The sequence below is a fragment of the Sceloporus occidentalis genome, unplaced genomic scaffold (genome assembly GCF_023333645.1).
Source record: "Sceloporus occidentalis isolate IW3139 unplaced genomic scaffold, rSceOcc1.0.p SCAF_74, whole genome shotgun sequence".
Lineage (NCBI taxonomy): Eukaryota > Metazoa > Chordata > Lepidosauria > Squamata > Phrynosomatidae > Sceloporus > Sceloporus occidentalis.
The window spans coordinates 2,135,365-2,158,247 of record NW_028317054.1 but is presented as its reverse complement, the minus strand read 5'-3'; the positions used below and the strand labels follow the sequence as shown (position 1 = coordinate 2,158,247).

The 22,883-nt window shown below is 36.9% G+C and overlaps 1 protein-coding gene across 1 annotated transcript; it reads right to left on the bottom strand.

Moving 5' to 3' along the window:
• Positions 1 to 1,498: 1,498 nt before the first annotated feature.
• Positions 1,499 to 22,843, bottom strand: LOC149285933 (uncharacterized). The gene is made up of 33 exons (XM_089494659.1): positions 22,693 to 22,843; positions 21,614 to 22,182; positions 20,252 to 20,272; positions 19,853 to 19,912; positions 19,075 to 19,128; positions 18,677 to 18,721; positions 18,517 to 18,543; positions 18,349 to 18,393; positions 17,816 to 17,860; positions 17,296 to 17,349; positions 16,396 to 16,464; positions 15,620 to 15,688; positions 14,656 to 14,724; positions 13,558 to 13,626; positions 13,256 to 13,324; positions 12,737 to 12,805; positions 12,403 to 12,471; positions 12,200 to 12,271; positions 11,968 to 12,036; positions 10,655 to 10,726; positions 10,134 to 10,202; positions 9,403 to 9,471; positions 9,097 to 9,165; positions 8,489 to 8,557; positions 7,855 to 7,923; positions 5,244 to 5,312; positions 4,870 to 4,938; positions 4,358 to 4,438; positions 4,194 to 4,229; positions 3,249 to 3,285; positions 2,440 to 2,997; positions 2,050 to 2,312; positions 1,499 to 1,615 (listed from the first exon to the last, which is right to left on the bottom strand). The coding sequence occupies exons 1-33, from the start codon at positions 22,841 to 22,843 to the stop codon at positions 1,499 to 1,501; spliced, it is 3,342 nt and encodes a 1,113-aa protein (XP_089350785.1).
• Between the last annotated feature and the right edge of the window lie 40 nt (positions 22,844 to 22,883).

Genomic DNA, 22,883 nt, shown 5'->3' with positions numbered 1-22,883 from the left:
ACAGCTTCTTGCATTCATCTTCGCTATCAAAACGGTTTCCATTTCCATTGCAGCCACCATACCAAAATTGGGCACAGGAATTGGCTTGTTTGTCATAGTACCATTTGATTATATATGTTCTGCAGGTACCCTGGTCTAGTAGTAACATACAGCGTGCATCCTGGATGTATTCTGAGACAAAATAAAATAAGGATATGACTTAGGATCAGGGCAAAATGTGGAATGATGTACATAACTAGGTATTCCCATAACTTCCTTCCCAGCCAAAACCTTTCCCAGAAATAACTCTTTAATCATGTAAAATTTGCCATATTCATAATATTTTATTCATATTTTCTAACTAGAAACCCCAGAGCTCCGGTGCAAGAATTGCCCCGCCTCCCAATTTCACAAAGTAACATGTCCCATAGGGCCATATTTGCCACCAGCAGTTTATCAGTGTCAACTTTGTCCTCAAACAGATTGTCTGTGCCACCTTAGCCACCAGGGGCATACCTAGAGTACTTGGCACCCGGGGTGGATCTTGTATATACATTCATATGATGTAATGTCTGGCTCAGTATATAGTGATGGGAGTTATGATCTACTTTAGAGCATAACTCCTATTGCTACATACTGAGCCAGGCACAGGTGGTGGTACAGCATAACTCCCACCACTATACACTGAACAAGGCATTGACAATTGTACAACATAACTTCCCTCACTCTCACACACTTACTAATGCTTTCTCGCCCTCTCTCTTCCCAACCGAGCCTGCTCCTTTAGGGGCCTGGAGACACCCCCCACACCCCCTAGGTACATTTCTGTAAGCCCCCAAACAGCCTCTCTGTGTCTATGTGGAACAGCACATTTAAAGTTCAATCAAAAAATATACATTAAAAAGAAGAGAAGCGAGACCATTTATTCTGTATATTTCAGTAAACCTTTGTTGCATCAGTTTGGGTTAGAGACATTCCATACACACTAAAGCTGTTATTTTTTTAAATGGCTTATATGGCAACCCAGCTCAGCCCAGGATTGGCCTTCCCCATGAGGTTAATGGCTTGTCCAACACTAGAATACATATTTTTGAATATTTACAAAAGCTGTTGCATCTTTTAAGTTAGTAAGCCTTACTATATTATCTGAATCCAATACTTTCAATTTGGAATAGTTAGTATAAAATTATGGTAAATATAGAAATTTACCTGGTATAGCTGGTTTCAGAGACTCTGATGAACTTGATGGAGATAATATCACTTTGGACGTTGAAGAGGTTCCTTGTGATGTTGAAGACTGTGAAGATGATGATGATGAAGATGACGACGACGACAACGAAGGTTGTAATGACAAGGAAGGTGATGAAGAGGAAGAAGATTGTGATGCAGAAGATGATATGAAGGTTGAAGATGATATCACTGCCGAATCAGACAGTTAAATAACCAAACGTTAGATTCAACTTGTGAAATAAAAGAACACTCACTAATAATTGCAGATCTTACAAATTAAACATGTGAATTACTTTCCAGCTAGTAAATTACCTCTTGTGTTTGATGGCTGTTCTGAGTAATCTGATTCTTCATCGTAATCTTCCTCATCGTCTTCAACCACAGTCTCCCTGATGACTTCTCTTTCCTGAAACAAAGATGACGTTAGTGTTTAAATAAATATGATAATACGTGGTACACCTGTAAACACTATTTGTAATTGGTTAGTAAATTACAAAGCTGTTTTTTTTACATTTGCTGAGTGATCTCATTGGAAATAACTTTTCTAAACATGATTCTAAAATGATATCTAAACTGATGACAACTTGTATTGCTCATTGCTCTAATAATCTCTGGTTGGCTCCTAGCTATTTAAGTCAATTATCTCTGTAATGGTTAATGTCTTTGGGCTTTCCTAATTTTAGATTTACATATAGATATATATGAACATGTCAAGAAAATATGACGTGATGTTATCATTTATATGTAGATGGGAGATACTTCACTTTCTATAAAAGCAAATGTTTATAACTTATGTTGACGAAATAAGTAGATTTGCTAAGTACAATAAGCATTTAATACCGATTCTTTTGTTGGAAGTTGAACCACAAGTGGTTCTATTAGGTCTGTTTTCCGTCTTTCCTCTTGAATATTGACTCTTTCCTCTTTGAAGTTCACTTTTTCTTCCTGGATATTAGTATATCTGTTGCCATAAGACACGGGGTCAGAGGACCCAGGAAACCCTTTTTGTAAGGATACTGTATTGATTGTGCTTCCAATTCGATTGTAAATAAGGGCTCCATTTTCATCTTCACAGAACTGGTTAACCAGTTTGGACTCCAAAGCTTTAGGGAAATAAACGTATATTAACAAGACAGTTGAAACGCAGGCACATTTGGAAACTTTAGTTAGACTTAGCGTTAATACTGAAAAATAGAATAACAATGACTGGTGATTCCACTGTTCACTTACCTGGAAGGGTGTTAAAGTCATCAATCAGGTACATATGTTCACTATCTGGATCAGAAGCAATGAGATTTAACTCCCGTATAAATTCAACCTGCGTTGAGTCTGACACGTTGACAATTCCGATAGCATACATTTGTATGTTAGCAGCTTGAGCTTCACGGACAGCGATGTCCAGCTTTACTGCTTCTCTCTTGTCCGTCTGGCCGTCTGTGATCACGATAGCAACTTTGCGAACGCCCGTTCGGGCTCCGAAAAATCCTTCTTGAGTAGCTTTACGTATAGCGGTTCCAGTGTATGTACCCTCTCCCATGTACATCATTTTCCTTATTGCCTGCTTAACGTCTTGCTGAGTCGTGAACCTGTTAAGACCAAACTCTAGGCGAACTTCTAAACTGTACAGGACAAGTCCAATGCGAGTTGCGTTTCTGCCTACCGTGACCCTATCCACTAGAGCCGTGACAAAGTCTTTGATGATCTCAAAGTTTTCTGGTCCCACACTTTCAGAACTGTCAATTACAAATACCAATTCCATAGGGATCTCCTTACATTTCACACCGCAACCTAGGAGGATAAAAGAAAGTTTACATTTGATTATTGTAGATTAAAGCGTTACAAAGGCTTGGATCTCCTCACATGAGCTCTTCATGCAGCCCCACATGCATACTAGTTATTCTCTATTTTAGCATTTAATTTGGAATATTAGATTGACATGTTAAAGCCAGTTGTGTTTCTCTATGTCTGTTCTGTGAATTGACTGTCAAAGGAAATTTTTTTTTTTCAAATTAAAACGTACAAATAGGTGTTATGCTTACCACAAATCTCCTTTATCATCTTAATAATATCTTCTCTCTGTGTGACAGAAAATAATATCATGTAGAATATACCAGAAATCATTTGGTTTAAATCACACAAGGGTTCACCAGTTAACCTAACACTAAACCAGGGTCTCTGGTGCCAACTTGTACTATATCACTACGATAATGTGATATAATGATGTCTTTCTACACCTTGCTGCATTGCAGTGCTGGTGATGTTTTAAAGTTAAAAGGAAACATCAATTTGATAGAGTATTATATATATATATATATATATATATATATATATATATATAATATGAAATATGGAGGACTACCTTCATGGAGTGATTGCTCTGTGTTATCACTCCTTAGTAAATCGCTCTCAGTTGACGTATCTGCGGCTGCATTGGAATTACAACTAAGATGTAAAATGACCTTAAACCACATTACAGTAATAAAATAAGGACACGCATTATAGACTAATTGAAATAGTCCATAGTACACCCCGTGAAACTGAAACTACAAGCGCACTAGTAAATGTCATACCTAACTTAGGTACTGACCAATTGCAAACTCATTAACCAATGACTTCCACTGGAACAAATGTCTTTTAATTAAGTAGACATCAGCGGTATTTTCAGTTCTTCAGTTAATTAATTTGCAGTGTAACCTACAACCCTTGTGTCTTCTTGTTGTAGCCACACAACACAAGCCAGGTAAACACGTTTCAATATACATTAGTGCCAATCAGGAAGCTTGTCTCTAAAAAGCTAGCAGAAGTCTATTGAAGTATATTAAATATATGCATCTGCCATTGGCCTATATTCTTCAAGTCAGGGCACTTTCTCTCTGGGCTAATTTCTTGCTTCCTCTCTTCGCTGCCGTCCTTTATTTTTGAACATTCTAAATTACAAAAAATATATTACAAAACAATGTTTTTCCCCCCACATTCCTACTTACAGTTAATCCTGCTTCTCCCTTTGATCCAGGTCTGCCCTATGATAAAAATGAAAAATATAGAATTATTGTTATCCAATATAAATACATAAATAAATTCAAGTTTAGTTGACCCAATATCTTTGTATTTATTGTATACACAGGGAAAATGTAGGGTAAAATCTTACTGATTCTCCAGTAAGTCCAGGTTCTCCGCTGTCCCCTTTATCTCCTTTTCTTCCCCTTTCACCAGTGCCACCACGATCACCCTATAATTCATAAATGTTTTTTTTTATTCACTTCTTAGGAAAAAATTCATTGTTATTAGCCTTATAAGGTGCCGGACTGCTGGTGTACATTCAAAATAAATTTACTAATTATTAATTATTATTAACTAATTATTAAAACTCAAAATTTGTACAGGAAAAATGTTAACAATCAGAAAATGATTTCTACAGAGGTTGTTCATAACTAATATCTAGCTGTTGAAATATTCTTAAAGCATATCCATCTAACTATACACCAATGTCAAAACATATTAGTATTCAAAAATATATAATAATCCATTGCTTAGTAATAGCGATGGATTTGTATTACTTGAGCAAATGTAGACAACAGAATTTGAGAGAATAACACAATTGTCAAGAACACTACTATAAAAGTCAACAAAACTCTTAAAAGTTTACAAAGTTGACCTCACCTTTGGCCCTAAAAGCCCTTCTCCTGGAGGTCCACGAGGTCCAGCTACACCTTGAATTCCTTGCTCTCCCTAAATGAAGTCATTAGATTTGTATTTAACGTAAATTGATTCAGAAAGCAGTGAAAGGCAAGGAAGACATTCAGTTAGAGAGACAGGGATTTGGAAGTAGGAAACAAGAGAGGCAGGAGACAACAAGTTTGATATAACACTTGTTTTGTGTGTGTTGTTAAACATTTAGTTTATTCATTATCTAGAAAAGAATAAACGGTTACAGAAGGTAGACAAATCATCAAAAAAGCATAAATGGTCATCCTGTTCCTTGGGAGTGTATGTTGTGTATACACACAGTATATTAGACTAAGAACTGCACTTACCTTTGGTCCCTGAATTCCTTCACCTGGGGGTCCTTGGGCCCCAGGTAAGCCAGGCTTTCCGACATTCCCCTATAAATAATAAAAATAATTTATATTAAAACCTTTAGTAGTTTAACCCCTTCAATCCCAGGGGTTTTTGGTACCTCAAAGCCCAGAGCAATTTTGCCATTTTTGCGGTATGTCGGTTTAGCGATTATTCTCCTTTCCTGTGAATAGTGTACCCATGTAAACTATATATTGTTTTTTCAAGGAGAGATAGAGCTTTGGTTTGATAGCTGATAGGATGATTAGTTGAAAATTTAGAATGAGAAATTTAGTAAAAACTAGCGAAGATTAGAAAAATAAACTAATTTTTTTTTACATTTTCCCTCTGAATCCTCACAAAATTAGGTAAAGTGATGGAAAATCCCCTCCAAGTTTATGAATTCAGGTGATTTCAGAAATACCTAATTTATATAGATTTTCCGGACTTTCCCAGCACCAGGGAGCATACTATAAGGTGTACAATTTTGTATATTTTTTATGCCTATGGCTTAACGGGTTTGGGGGTTGTGAACGGGGGCAGGAGGGTTATAATGGCTAGATGTTATGCTAGGGCAATGGGGTGTAAGTCTTTTTTTAAAGATTTTTTTTTCTTTTTTTATATTTTTTTTGTATTTTAATTTTTTTACATTTTTTTGTATTTTTTATATATTTTTTTTTTTTACACAGAAATGGTTAGAGGTCCTCCTAGGGACCTCCTGAACATGCCAGTGATGTCACAATGACATCACAGCTCACATTATAATTTTTTTTAGTATTATTTATATTATTATTTTAATGATTTTTTTAATATTATTTTTTAAATGGACTAACGTTTTTTTTTTTGTGCTTATCTCTTTCAGCACGAGAGGGGGGGTGAGAGTCATGGTTTCTCACTCCCCTCCCCGCGATCCCCCTGCACCGATCACACTGTGATCTCTATGCAGGTCCTCACAGACCTGCATAGAGACCGCAGCGTCTCTGTGCCTCATCGGAAGGCAGGATGACCTTCCGGGTTAGGTCAGCAGTGACGCAACCAGGGCCGGCCTTAGGGGTGTGCGACCTGTGCGACCGCACAGGGCGCCATGGTTGCAGGGGCGCCTGACCGGGACTTAGATTAAAGCATCGTTTTTTTTTTTTGTGTTTTTTTTGAAAACTTTATTTAACATCATTCATGTTAAATAAAGTTTAAAAAAAAAAAACGATGCTTAAATCTAAATCCCGGTCAGAGGCGCCGAGCGGTTGCTCGTGAAGTTCTCGGCAACCGCTCGGCGCCCCTTACTCTCCGTGACTCCATCGCTGTGCCGGCATCTCATGTTGAGCGCCGGACTATTCCGGCTCTCAACATGAAATGCCGGCACCGCGGCAGAGCGAGAAGACGGATGCCTCCCGCTCTCACCGCAGGACTCCGGCAACAAGGTAAGTGGGGGGGCGGTGTAGTTTGAAGGGGCAGAGGGGGGGGTGCAGTTTGAAGGGGCAGAGAGGGGGGTGTAGTTTGAAGGGGCAGAGGGAGGGGGTGTAGTTTGAAGGGACAGGGGGGGTGTAGTTTGAATGGGCAGGGGGGGTAGTTTGAAGGGGCAGAGGGGAGGGGTAGTTTGAAGGGGCAGAGGGGAGGGGTAGTTTGAAGGGGTAGTTTGAGGGGCGGTAGTTTGAAGGGGCATGGGGGGGTAGTTTGAAGGGGCAGAGAGGGTGGGTAGTTTGAAGGGGCAGAGAGGGCGGGTAGTGAGGGGGGCGCCAGAGGAGTAGTCCGCACAGGGCGCCACAACGCCTAAGGCCGGCTCTGGACGCAACCCGGAAGGGAATGCCCGATCGCGCGTTTGCAACTGCGCGATCGCGCGATCGGGCACTTTCAAATGTAACAGGTTACCGGGTTTCATGCCGGAAGCTGTTACAGGAGATCGGGCAGCAGAAAGCCGGCGATGCCAAACGACAGCCTGGTCTCCCGTGCAGCGGCAGGGATGTGTCCCTGACGCTGCATGAAGGGCTGGACGTACCGGGACGTCCTTAGGGGTTTCTTAGTGGGCGTTTTTTGGACGTCCCGGTACGTCTATAGGGGTTTGAAGGGGTTAACATTGCACAAGTATACACCAATCAGCCATAACATTATGACCACCTGCCTAATATGGTTTAGGTCCCTATTTTGCTACCAGAACAGCCCTGAGCCGTCGAGGCATGGACTCCACTAGACCTCTGAAGGTGTGCTGTGGTATCTGCACCAAGACGTTAGCAGCAGATCGTTTAAGTTCTGTAGGCTGAGTGGTGGCTCCTCCATGGATGCATCCTGGTGCCATGTGTTCTTGAGCACCCGGCCATCCACGTGATGACCCAGTTGTCTACCCATCACAATTTGGCCCTTGTCAAAGTCTCTTATATCCTTACTTAATTTCTGCATCTTTTACTTTATTTCAGTTTATGACCTTTTTTGTTTCCACAGAAATGGAAAATTCTGCAAAGCATACAGAAATGAAAAATCACAGAGTCCCATACCCACTAGAATCAGCTGTTAAAACATTATTTTACAAATTAGTAAATCAAATATTTTGTTGTAGATTTCAAAATTAACAGCGGTAAAATAAATAAATGTACTTACTCTTGGCCCTGGTAAACCTTCACCTGGAGGTCCGGAGGGTCCAACAGGTCCTCTGACACCTTGATCACCCTGTAAATATGTTTTAAATGTATTAATATGTATTACTTAAAGAAATACATTGACATAGAAGATTACAAGTACCAGCACAGTAATCCAGTGCACATTAACACTCACCAATAGTAACTAAAAGGGGAGAGCGAGATTCATCAAATCACAGTAGGACAGGGGTTAATAGCATTACAACACACCTGCCAGCTCTCCCCTGGTGGTGGTGGTGAAGACTGATACCTACCTTTCTATGATAGTTAACAATCATAGTACTACCACTCACTTCTTAAGACAAGTGTTCTTGAAGTTTTAAACAGACAACCACATCAGAGCTGCCGTGACTTATTGATTGATTGATTTTTAAAAGAACCATCATACGTACTTTAATAATTTGAGCACTTTCTTTACACTCTTTGGCTGCTTAAGCTGTCAATCAGTGACAGGAATACACCTGTTGATTTCATTGGAAGTACTTTAAGGCCAGCAATCAACAGCTTACTCTAATACCTTAATAACCATATCATACTTTAATATGCATTCTTCAAAAGTTGGGGTGTCAACTTTTTTGACGCATTCTAAAAAGTACCTTTTGTCCTGGTAATCCGAAGCCTTCTGGTCCAGGTTCCCCCTGAGGTCCAGGAAGTCCAGGCACTCCCTAATTTACAAAAATAATGAATAATTGATCCAGACAAGTATAACAGCAATGCCTTAATGGTACATGTATGGCTTTTTATTGCTTAAAAGGGAACTGACACCTTCACATCTTATAATATGGCTACATTTATAAAATCTGCCTATCGCTTGTGCTTTTTTAATGGAAATGGTGTAAAGTTGAGTTTAAATGTAAGGAGCGATTCTACCCCAGCAAGGCTGAGACCACTGGCTAAAGGTGGCAATATGCTGTCCTAATGTTTTCTCCATTTTCCCCACCCAACCATTTGAAGGCTTCTTGAATCAATTAACAACAATCATCAATTTAACGATAGCAGTTTGCTCCCCTTGCTGGGGAGAAATAATCATACAGATGCCAACAAGAGGAAGTATAAAGCAAACCTTTAGATGTATCCTTAATTAAATATTTAAACACTTGTACATGGTTTTATTTGTGTATAAAACTGAAAATGTCAAATTATTCACAAAGTGTTGGGGACAACTTAATCTAATTTATACATTAGCTGTGAAAAAAATACTCACAGGTAAGCCTGGGTATCCATCACCCTTTGGTCCAAATGGCCCTGGTGGTCCTGTGTTACCTCTGTCACCCTATTGTAAAAAAAGAAAATCATATAATTTTCACTGTTTACTTTGTTTTATGAAAACGGCAATGATCTGCGGTGGTTAGTCTAGAAAATTATAAATACAAAGTACCGTACAATTACATATTATCGTGTAATGTGTATGCCAAGAAACTAGTTATCATGCATTATGCAAAACATAGAGCTAATAAGAGTAATTAATGGTAACTCTAGAACACTGGAAACACAAACAAAGCCATCTTACCTTGGGGCCGGGAATGCCAATTCCTGGTTCTCCTATTAAACCCTGAGGGCCAGCAGGACCAATGTCACCCTTATATATTAAAATAAAACCTGATTAGTAAATGATGTAATCTTACTTATTTTTAGATATTCATATTTGACATCATGAGTGCAAACCCTATACAATCTCACACATACACATGTATAGGACTGTGTCATTTACATAGTTGGCCATCATACCCTCAACTAGGTCACAAACCACATTATGGTCTATCTGCACTTCATGTAAACGTAGAAATGACTGCTTGAAAATTAAGTCAAATGTATCATTAGATGCCAGCAGATGTTGGATAAGTAGTGTAAATAAAATAAATATAAGACTCTAGGTTAATTCTCAAAAGTTTCATTGTAGTTTGGAAGGTGATTAACAAATCACGATGATGATGATATGCTGAACCCAACAGCATGTTTGACATGTTACATTACATGTTATTATGATGGTTACTTATTTCCTGGGTGAGTACTGCAGACCCATAGGCATAGTATCAGATGATATGTCTTTATGATATGTGTTTATATGTCACTGTTCTAAATAAATATTTTGTGTATCGAATGGCAAGCTAGGTAGACCGTTTGACTGCCATTACGTGCCTCTTTAGTTTTTGTAATACTTCCCTGTCACATTCATACACACCACTAGGCCCGTTCTATAATATTTTCATGTTACCTAAGGGAGTTTTTGGCTCATATTACCTTAGGTCCTACAATAGCACGGCCAGGAGGACCTGGCATTCCAAGACGTCCTACAGACCCGGGTTCACCCTACAACATGAAAGAACAAATGCAGGTAAATAACAAATGCTTAGCATGGAAACTACTTTGACAATTGTTCAAATCAATATTGAAAACAAACATATTTTTCGTTTGTGGACCCATGTCTCTATTGGAAACCCTGATTTATAGGTATTGAGGTCAATCTCCAAGTCTGTACTTGACAGAAAGTCTTTATAACCTTGGCCACTGAGATGTTAAACTCAATTCATTGTCCAGTAGGGCATACCCTTGTTGGCTTTAGGGCTGTGAGCTTCTCGAACTGTATACAAGTCTACGTAAAGTGACTAGGCCTTTTCACAGACCACTGGCCATGTGTTCATAACAACAGATATTTATGTACAACATATATATATTAGATTTCTATTCTCTTGATCATAATCCACCCCCTAATCCTAAATTGTTTTTTAGAAACATGCATATGTTTTATAATGTTGTATTACCTTTGGCCCAGATGGTCCTGTAGGTCCTGGAGGTCCTGTTAACCCTCGTATACCTCTTTGGCCTTGGTCACCCTAAATAAAGAAAAATAATTAACAATTATGTTCTAACGGTAAATCAAGGAGGATTGAGTAAACAAAGTACTCTTAATTGAGAAATAAACCATTCCATCAGGGATATTGAAGAGAAAACCCTACAGATTTAACTGGTATTTGTTTTATTTTAAGCGCAGTATTTATTTGTAATCTTCATTTTATCAGAGTGATGTTTGCTAATGGCCTACTAATTAATAGAGAGGGATTTATCTGGAAACTGTAGGCAATTTCTAATTCAATCTCAAGCGGAACAGGAAAAACCTCATACATTAACCCCATTGAATACAAGTTACTTAAAATATACATAGGTTCTGGCAAGTAATTTTTGCCTTGAGGACTACTGTTTTAGCATCTACCCATCTAGTGGGGCGCCTTAAAACAAACGCAGATGTAGAACAGAAACATTGTTCAGACCAGTTAAAAAATGTAGGATTGCATCGACTAGTATGGCATACATGACCCTTCCATTGCTTCAAGTGGAATAGGCTAAAGAAAAACAAAACCATGGTTTTTAGAATCAGATTTTTTTTTTAATTCTTTGTTATCGTGTACATGTGTTTCTCAGAGGAAAACAAAAAAATGGAGCAAGTTATAGAAAATTAGAAAACAATTAATTTGATATACAGACAGGGTCAAGAGTGCAGCAATGAAGCCTAAATCACTCCCCCGACCCATAGGCCTTTAATGACTATGCACAAAGTCCTCTGAATGCTGCACTATTCATACATGTCAACATTCAGTAACCATTTACCAAAAATAAAACTGTATCAAAAATCCAAAGTGGAGCAAGTTGCCAAGCGGAACCCCTCAATGTTCAGACACACACTATGATACATCACATCCACTTCAACGAAACAACCATGTACCCCCATCAGCCAAACAACCCAATCCGCACCGAGTGACCACCTCCCCCTAAGCGCTCCGACCCTTGTAAACCAACTCTTTATAAAGGTCTGACCCGGTGAATTCACTCCAGGGGAGCCAAGTGGCCATCAATCGTTGATAGCTATCATGGAAATCTGCTCTTCCACATTACACAACCTCTCCACATTACCCAACCACACCTTTACTTTAGCAGAAGACGGCTGCATCCAGAACAAAGGGATAGTGGTCTTAGATGTGTGCAGTAGAAACAATGTCAATGAATTCTTGTATTTGGAAAAAGGAGTAGTGTGAGAACCAGAATTTTAATATAGTATTTTACAATGCTTCATACTGACCTTTTCACCTTGGATACCAATGCCAGGTGACCCCTCTGGACCTCTAATCCCGTGAAGTCCTGGTTCACCCTATAAAAAAGCATTTTAAAATGTCATCCATATTCAGAATATATGAGGTGTGATAATTGCTGCATGTGTGTGTGGATAGATAGATAGATAGAGATACTTGTATATATATAAAATTCACTGCTATATTCAGTAAAAAGCTGAAATATATGGCTGATTATAGTACCTTCTGTCCTGGAGCACCATCTTCTCCTGGTAGACCTGGTAAACCTGGCAGACCTGAAGATCCTGGCTCACCCTAAAGAACATAAAGTGTCAATATACTTTTTTACTTTTACCTTGAACTTTTTGTTAATGATGTGTAGTTTTGTTCTGTACATTATACATAGTAAAATGCAAAAATGGATTCTGACTCTAGTTCTAACATACCTTGGCACCAGTTTCTCCAAGTCCCCTTTCTCCCGGTACTCCAGATTCTCCAGGCAGACCTTGTTCTCCCTGTAAAAAAGCAGAGATTGTGGATTTGGTTACAGTTATTGTGGTAGTACCTACAGGATTGTAGTCATCTCCACTGAGCCCTGGGTTATGACCCCAGTGTGAGCCAAATAAAGGGCAATACTTAATAGTGTAAATGGTCTAATTACAAAGGAGAGCTCTGTCCCTCAGGATTTGTGAACCTAGAACACACTGTTGCACTTTCTGCTCCTAAAGCCCTGAGGCCATGAATATTGGGAACATACAGAATATTGACTCTTCTTCTTACCTTTGGTCCCATGAGTCCCTCTCCTGGTGGTCCCCTTATTCCTGGTGGTCCTATAGGACCTTGTACTCCCTAAATAATAATAACAGTAATGATAATAATAACAATAATAACTCCATAAGAATATAATTGCACTTTACAGTATGTTACAGCTATCACAGAACAACTCAACAGTTATCATAATTATCCAGCTTGGAGCTTTGGTCAGAAGCTGCATAAATCCACATAGATTAAAGTGTCTCTATTCATTTTTGTATCATTCAATCAATTACACCAGTGGGTTGGACTTTAAATATGAATTAACATTATCAATAATACTTTACTTATGTAATTAACCATTAAAGACCCAACGGTTTGCTGCAACTTTGTTCTGTATCCATTTATATTGTTCTCCAAAAAGTATTTAATATATGTTACATCTGTTTTGTGGGTTATATATATTGTGTTTTAGTATTAAAAGGGAGTTTGAAAGACATATTTAATGTATTATTCAAACTCTTATAATGTGTAAGCAAATTTTACCTTTTCTCCTTGTATTCCTACACCTGGCAGACCAAGAGGACCGGGCAAACCAGGAGGTCCAAAATCACCCTAGAGAACAAAAAAATAGATGTCAAAGACTTGGGGTCAACATTATGTTTTCATGAGGTCCTCATTGTTTTATATGGTAAAGAACAACCTAAATTATTGGGTGCTTTCTCTTGATGTGGAACAGAACAGCTAGAGATTTAGTGTGGGATAGAATAGAAGGGTAGTATAGAAGATTGCGTGTTCTAATGAGATTTCAAATAGTTATTTTGGACAATCTGGAATTTGATGCTTACCTTGTCACCCTTGACACTAGGCCCTGGCTGTCCACGAGGTCCCCTGGGTCCTTCAAACCCTCTTTCTCCCTAAATATGAAAAAAACACAGGATTTAAATGATATGTATATGGAGTATATTTTATAGTAAGAATTATTTTGTTTCAGACATGAAATAACATTGCTTCAATAGGGCATGGGCTTTTAGATATATATATACACTGAACTCCCACCAGTCATTAAGTTTTGACCAGCCACCTTAATCCTTTTCCTATTTTATGACTTTAGCAGCATTTAGAAAAAAGTAAAATGATTTAAAGGTATAAAAAATATTAAGCTTAATAGGAAATACTTTATATATAAAGGATCATTCTGGTAAAAAGTCTGAAAAGTTCTATAACTGCTAAATCAATGTTATGTAAGTGAAACATATATTTCAGAATTATAGAATTGAATTACATTAGCTAGTAACATTATAGTGGTTAGATTTCCAACTGAGGAATACTCAGTTGGAAATATCCTGAAAAATCTCATGTACCCTGCTATATAACTTTGTTGGGATGCCAGGACGTAAATCTGTGATAAGTATAAGGGTGTAAATCAATGATGTAATAAAGCCATATAAAAAGTCTGAATCGGAAAGAAACAGTGTCTGGAAGGCAATCCAGCTCTTGAGTTAAAATCTTGTGGCTCAGGGCTAATTTATAGGTTTCTAGTTCCATAAATCTGGCGCTTCCCTCAGGAGTAACCTGATGATCACATCCCTCACCATCCCTCACCAGCCCTGAGCTAAACTGCTCCTTAAGCCAAATGTATGGATCCCATGATCTTCCATAACCCCCACATTTGCCATTATGGACAAGAGCTCCCACCTTTGGGTGATAAGGGATTATGGGAGCTTTTGTTCATTAGCTTCTTAAGAGGTACAGCTTGCCAGACATTTTGGAACTGCCTATAATGTTTTTAATGCACAAACTTTCTATGACTAGTATCCGTAGTTTGTTTAAATACAGTTCATGTGATATAATGAGAAGTTCCGTTCACTTTTGAGCACCTGCGTCAGAGGGCCGCCACATTCCGAGCTAATGGAAAAATAGGTCTCAGCTATGTTCTCTCTTACCTTCGGCCCTTGTAGTCCCTCTCCTGGGAGTCCTCTTTCTCCTTGAATTCCCTGCGCTCCTTGTGGGCCCTATTAGAATGAGATTTTATACGTTTTAGAATAAGAACAGAGAAAGCCTTTTGCTGCTTGAATAAGCCCAATGCTGCCTGGTATCTTGTTATAACCTGTCGAAATGTAATACTATGTTTTTTATGGGACTATTAATAGCGTTAGTGCCCGCAGGTACTGTGTATCGAATTCCTGTTGGTGGCGAGTTTATAAAACATGCCACTGCTTTTGTCTTCAGCTGTCAAAATGATAGAAGTTTTCTTTTTACACAACAATAATTCATTCCATTTCAGTATCTGTCATATTTCTGAAATATTGAGCATTCGATTGAGCTCTGGACTGCTGTATCTTACATCTGATTCTGTTGCTTTAAATTTACTTCTGTATAAAAGTCAGTATTTTTTCCCTTCTGAGAATATCTGTCAGGCGTGAGATAAATTGCCACAAACCAGCCCGAACACGATGTCAATTTTACTGGATTACTGACTGCATTCCATTTAAACAAGCTTTTTCGCAAAAGAAAATAATTATTACAGCTGTCTTGATAATCAAAGCAATTGCTTTAATAGTTACATTTTGAAATGCTTTTTCCTAGAAAAACTGCAATTTTGTTTTGCTAATGTTAAATTTTTAAATGTTTTTTTTTTAATTAATACCGAAAACCCCGTAATTGACTTTTCTTTCAACTGAAATAATTTTGCTTCACTGTCTCATTTAATGTTTTCATACAAATACAAATGATGATAAAGGATATTGTTAAACAGAGATAAATAATGCAGTCTGAATATGAGGATTAATGTACTGTTTGCCCATTGTACAGCGCTGCGGAATATGATGGAGCTATATAAAACAATAACTAATAATAGAATGCCAGTGAAGGGCAAGGATAATAAAAAATAACTGCTGAAATACTCACTGCAGGTCCAGGTTCTCCAATTCCAGGTGGGCCAGCTGGGCCTGGTCGTCCTTGTAATCCAATATCACCCTTCAAGGCAATATAGTAGTTAGTACACCAAGACACTAAGTCTAGATCATATGCAAGACTGAAAATAGGAAGTATATGACTCATATTTATTACAATGACATTCCATTAAAGAAAAAACAATATTTAGAAGATATTTTTTACACTAAATAATAAGTAAAATTTACACGTCTTTAGTAATAAAATCACTGATGTATTCCCCAGTATGCATATTTCAATAGTGTATATATCTCCTACTTAATGCATTTGGTAATGATATATATTTTTTTATTTGGAGAAATGTTATTACCGACTGATGTTGAGGATACTGCCTTCTCTAAAACCAATGGTTGTCCAAAACTACAAAAAGTTTATAAACAAGGTGGTAGAATTGCTAAAAATCCAATTATCTGCCAGTACATTACAAAAGAACATGTCCTAGCTAACGAGGTCTGGTTTATTTCTAGATATTAAAAATGGTTCATTAAATAAATCAAAATGTGGATTGTTAATTATACCTATATAATTGAGAGACATGGATATATGCATTTTTACTGGTTAACATCTTATAGTGGTTTGTACTATGCAAATTGTTACAGTTCTATTGTAACTATGCTCGATGTAGAGAAAGTATTCTTTTTTATGTGATGTAGTGTAGTTTTGTTCATGGTAATCCCATCCAAACTACCACTACAGCACCTCTTCCACTCAAGACATATCACATTAGGTACCTTTGGGCCTGGCAATCCTATGCCTGTTTCACCCGAAAGTCCAGGAGGTCCAGTGAGGCCTCTATCACCCTGTTACAAAAGACAATGGTTTTCATTTGAAATGGGAATTCAATGAACCTGTTTTTGAACAACGAGAACAGCCATTATTACTGAAAAAAGACAGTTGATGTGATGGATACGTAGGGTTAAAACAATAAACCAATCAAGATTGTATTGGATGAGGCGGTCTATCTGTTGGTCTTAGAATGACAGCTTTTAGTATAACTACATTCGCTTATGAAACCTATTGTAAGCGCGTGCTTTTGTGTTATCTGTGTAATTGCTTTGTAGATATATGGTATAAAGGTTTCAGAACTGGTATATCAGTTAATTTCCTGTACAGATGTTATCGCCCTTTCTCCTGCCAAACCCTTAAAGGATGCTCAAACCAACCAGTTGCCGTCAAAGAGGGACAGTAGATTAACAAAAATGGAAAGACAATAGTGGGGAAGAATAATCATACAAATCTGAGGAACAGGAAGTTAATATGGCTGCTTAACATTATACACATAAACGCTATAAAGTACATTGATTTAGCGCAATGAAAATTTAAAATAATATTTGGGAAAAGTGACCAATCCACTTTAAGCTCTAGTTAGACAGTATTAGAATGGGTATGAGTATTGTAAGTATATAAGAGACATCTGTTTAGGTGGACAGATTAACTATTTAACCAACTACACTCTATACTGCAGAGATCTATTAAAAATCAGTACTGTCTTACTAGACGGCTTTTTGTGGTTAGTGAAGATATTTATCACCCTATTCATATAGTCCATATATATTTAGACCACAGCCACAGTCTCATTTATTTTGTGTATTTTGAAGCCAATCTAACCCATCTTTAAACACTCTGCTTACCTTAGGACCCTGAAATCCTTCTTGACCCTGATCTCCAGGTGGTCCTTGAATTCCCTATGTAAAAATAAAGCACGTATAAGGCTTGAGATTTGGAAAGTTTAGACACAAATATTATTGAGGTTCTGCTTCCCCAATGAGGGAAACTACTGCCTTGTGGTTTGTAGTGCTGGACGGACTTGTCAGATCACTCTTTTCATCAGCTCATGTTCTTCCATGTTATTGTATTCTCCCAGATTATCAATTATACCAGAATTAGGTTGTATGGAGACATTGTAGCCCCATGTGTCAGCTATAGAGTTGGTAATTATTGTCATGATGTTGCTCTCTAAGACTTTCTCTGTAAACATAACTTTATCCTAAAAGATCATTATGTTATCTGCAATGTATAATGGTAAGTTATGCTTTTTCTCGTTTACATTGCTAACAGGAAAAAAAGAATCATTAATGTTGTTGTATACCAAACCTAAAAACTACTATCCTACCCTATTCTATACTTGACTTTCACCAATGTTATTCTTACCTGCATGCCTCGTATTCCCCTTGGGCCTGTTGGACCCTCTGGACCCTGAAAACCAAAATGACAAACAAATCAAAATAATGTTTCAAAACTTAAAATGATGCTTATGGTTCCATCCTACCCATGAAACTGTTGCACCACCCTCTTACACAGTAAGTTTATCAGTTTAATAGTTTGGTATATATTTTCTTTGTTATTCTTGGCTTGGGTTGTATCCAGTGTACAAATGTGTAGAGTAGATCACTCTATTAGGTTAAGTGTTCAGAGCATTTAGTTGCCCTGCAGAATGTTTTCAGATATAGAGAGGCTATGAGTCTTCAATCTACACACATCAGGAACACTCTAATTAAAAATGACATTGGTTTCTTTCATGGGTCAGATCTATTTTAAAAAACAATAAACAGTCCTGTAGTTGATATGTTCTAAGATCTGTTACATAGTTTCCACAAGAGCTTGGCATATATGGTCAATTTTCACAGTTTTTATTACACAAGAGCTTGGCATATAAGGTTATTTTCACAGTTTTTGTTTCATACCCTGTCTCCTTTGATTCCAGGGATCCCACATTCACCTCTCTCTCCCTAAAAGGGAAACAAAATTAACAAAATAAATTAATATGAATCTGTAAAAAAGTACTTGCCGGTATATTTCATGTACTAGGTAATACAATGTTTTTACTGGATTAGAAAAAATATCATTTTTACCTGTTCTCCTTTATATCCAGGTTTACCCTAAAAATAAAAAGGAAGGTTAGATATTCTAAAATGAATTCAGTGCAGCAGTATTGTGGTTGCCAAGTCAATAACCCCTACAGGCTTCGCTTTTAGGTAATATGTTACATTTTAAATATCATTTGGTCATTACCTCTACTCCATCTCTTCCAGGAATACCATTAAGTCCAGATTCACCCTAAAGAAATAAAGAGGCAAGAAGGGGTCCATTAATTTTTCCTAAAATTAAATGAATGCAGTTGAATTTATCCCCAGTTTTCACACTTAGATTAATTAGACTGATTAATATTGGCTGAAAATTGCATACAATACTAAAACACTGATATATATCACAATATGCAATGTAGATTTTGTTAATTTAGGAAATGTTTAGACTTGTTATATATATATATATATATATATATATATATATATATATATATATATATATATATATATATATATATATATATATATATATATATATATATATATATATATAAGCCAAGTAAAGCATGTCTATTATTTAAAGGAGAAAAAAATGCGTATTACCTTAAATCCCTTCTGTCCTGGAGTGCCATCATCTCCTGGTCGGCCTTTTTTACCCTGAAAAATTACAATTGTTAGTGTATATATATATATATATATATATAATGAAATCACTGTTTGGTCTAGGGATAAAACGGGAAAATGTTTTTATACCTAAAATAGCAAATTTAACTAATAATTAGTGATCATAACAAGAGCTAGTTCATGAGCATGATGTACTGCATAACTTATTGTATGGTTCAGTTATTCTTAACGTTAGTAACATTTAACGGCAAAATAGGTTCAGTCAACCAATCAATAAAGACATGTAGGAAGGTCACCTGGTTGGAGGGATATTTCTAGCTAATTCAGCCTGAGAAGAGCTTAATTTTATGGCCAGCCAACAATGGCTAGAAGAAGGGGAGGACCCAACTTGGGTATTATTCTTAATATAACAACATTGAACCCCCCTTCTCACTTTTCTTTCTCCCAACCAATTCTCCTATCATATATGTTTCTGTATTATTTATATTAGCTATGACAAAGTTTAACAAGTTTAGAATCCATGTAGTAGTTAGTGTTTATTTAACCAATACACCCGACAACTAAAACAGAACAGATCTTTAAAATTCTATATTCTGTTGGTCTTTTCACAGTTTAAGCAGATAGGTTGCTAAATATTTTGTTACATTGTGAAATTATTCTGTAGTTCATATAGAAAAATACCGATAGACTAGTTGAGCCGTTGCTTCATAGGCAACTTTCACTTCCAGTTTTGTATTCGTTATTGGTGAGTACTCACAGGAGATCCTGGTAGGCCTCTTTCACCCTTCTCACATGAACATACGGTTACTTGGGGACACTAGGAAGAAGAATTGACATATTAACATTTATCCTCCCTATTAATATTCCCAAATTACTTTGACAGTATTGCAGAATCATTAGTATATATTATTATTTGCTGTTTTTTTAATTAAATTATACTTCTAACATTTAAGTTACTTTGTAGAACATGACCCGGCTTCCTCTGTTCTATCACCACCAGGTTGTTAGCCCTGATATTCTAAAACTATACAGTAAAAAATAAGAACGATACTATATATAGTAGAAGTCTAATGTCTTTTGGTGAGTGAGAGAGAAATTATTTAAAATCCCAAAAATTACACACTATTTACTTAATTTTTCAATAAAAAAAACTTACCCCTTCCTCTGAAAGTTCTTTCTGCAGAACAAGAATATATAAAAAATAATTTATTAGCAAAATGATTTACTTTGCAAAACATTTAAGAAGAGTAAAGTGGACCTTTAAATAAATAATAATAATAATAATAAACAAATAAAATCAATAAGTATTCCACTGATCCAGCTCTATAAAGCCGATTTTCATTTTCACATTTTACCGCAACTTAACATTTCATTTAAAAAAGGGGGCAATTATCCGGGAAAAATATTTATGTCAATGAGTATGAGTTCACACTAAATATATTACAATTATTATTTTTGAATTGTGAAAGAATCATGTGATCATCACAAGCTCATTTTTACCCTGTAAAGTTGACTAGTTTTTGGTTCACAGTAAAGGAATTTAAACATGCATAGGATAGGGAGAAAGCTATCCTCAATCTAAGGCCAAAAAAACGACTAAGGTTGGAGTCTGACTAGATGGCAGACTAGATGGGCTCAATGGGTCTTATCTGCTGTCATATTCTATGTTTCTATTAAATATTTCCTCCTAGATAAGAGTAATATAGCCAAAAAAGTAGGCGGATGAAGGTTTGTGTTTTTACATCAGCAACAACAGGCAGACGATATTGGCAGAATGGTTCGTATATGACGACAAAGTTTTTGTTGTGTCTTATGTGTGCAACTTCCTTTTCTAGTAGTGATTTTATTTACGATAAACACTTTTTGTCTGAGTTCCATGTTCCTCTTAGGCTGAACTAATTGATGACAGCGCCATTGAGACATTTCATGGATTTGCATAACACCTTTCTGAGACAGAAGTTCATCCCTATGGTGCTCTGTAAACAATATCAGGACGGGAAGATCTTCCGCTCCCCATTTTTTCTACCAGAAAAATAATGGCACATAAAACTCCAAGTTGGTTTTTTAAAACAAAAACTTTGCCATTAGTAAATTTGTACATGTTTTTCACATGTAGATGTTTTATTAGCAATTTTTACTTATTAATTAGCAATTTTATTTACTAATTGTGAAAACCTATCTATGAGTTTATTGACCGTTTACAACAATTAAATGAACATACTGATTTGAGCTGTAATGCGTGAAACTGGCACCATTATTAGAAAATGTTGGTTATGATAGAAATCATTTGGTTTAAGGGTTCCCTTCGTGATCAAAGTAAAGATCAACATTGTTTCAGTTTGTTTCATAAACATCATTGTTAGCTACAGCTATATAAGTTAGAAAGTCCGGAAAAAGCAATGACGTTATGGTTGTTACTAACATGCTGGTTCACCACCTCTCTTTTCATTCTATCTTTAAACAATAACTTGAGGCTTCCTACAACTCCGATGTCAAGATTAGTAATAAAAACACTTACCACTTCTTTAAGGATTCTGTCCACGACATCCGGTTCCTGCAGATGAAAGACAAACCTACTCGACGGAACACTGGCCAGCAAACGAAGTTTGGCAGCATTGGCTGTTTCTTTAGCTACCCCCGTCATACCCACAGTAAAAAGTTTAATATCATGGTGTTTGGCGTTAGATGTGGCTGCAAAAATATCAGGATTTCTTGGGTGATCGACTCCATCTGTTAGGAGTATGGCTACCTTCACACTCTTTTGAGTACCTTCATTCAAATAAAGTTGCGTTAGATTTGTGATGGCGTAGGATGTGTATGTACCGTGGCCAATATAAGATATGGGAGCGACACGTGCTTTGAAATTATCAGGTCCTCTCCAGTCTCTAAAGGTTTGTTCTATCTGAACTGTGCTGCTGTACTGCAATAAAGCCATTCTCCAGCTGAATGCTCGTCCCGAATTGAGCTGAACCCCTTTCAGCTTGTCAACCATTTGCAGGACAAATTTCTTTTCCTGATTGTGGTTAAAATCCTTGGCGCTTTCCGAGCTGTCCAATAAAAAAGCCATTTCCAAAATGCAGTCTTCATCTGAGAATAGAGATAACGGTTTGTTACTGAACAGGTCTCATCAATAGACAGTACTTTGACATATTTTTCTAAGCGTATATGCCCCACATGGCCCTCCTGCGCTCTGATGAATTAATATGCCTTGTGTTCTAGTATATATAACATAGCCCTTGTTTTTTTAAACATTTTACTACACGTATTATAATTTTTACTCATACCTGTGAGTGTTTTTAAATGTATTTTATATAATTAAAATTATTTTATAATTATATAATCATAATTACTCTATATTGAATACACCTCCAACAAGAGAAATAGGTAATCTCAACAGCTTGAACTGTAATGCAGGTATCATCTTTACCAAACGTACACACTGTACAAATCCCAAAGACACCCCTGGGGCAAGGGAATGTTTGATATGGATCAAATATCACTACTTTGTCATTTGATGTCCTGGGTCTTGAGAGATCCATCATTTTTAATTTCTCAGTTATAAATACACATTTTTACATAGTGAGGTTGAAGATTTACCTTGTTCGCTAAGATTTATTGTTTTTTCTGATACGGGTGCTGTTAAAGCTTTGGGTTTATATTTTCCGACTCGTCTTTCTTCGTAGACATTTTGTGCAACATATGTTCGAAGCTCTAATAAAAACAAGAGCCACCAAACCCTTGGGAACATGGTTGACCTAAGACAAAGTAGACAACAAGTAAAGTAATAT

Bases quoted from the DNA above. Each gene is read 5' to 3' on its own strand.
- LOC149285933 (XM_089494659.1), bottom strand. From the start codon at position 22,843: ATGTTCCCAAGGGTTTGGTGGCTCTTGTTTTTATTAGAGCTTCGAACA. The intron at 19,129-19,852 runs GTGAGTACTCAC...GTAATTTTTCAG, and splicing joins GAGGCCTACCAGGATCTCCT to GGTAAAAAAGGCCGACCAGG. The intron at 4,939-5,243 runs GTAAGTGCAGTT...GACTTCATTTAG, and splicing joins AAGGAATTCAGGGACCAAAG to GGAGAGCAAGGAATTCAAGG.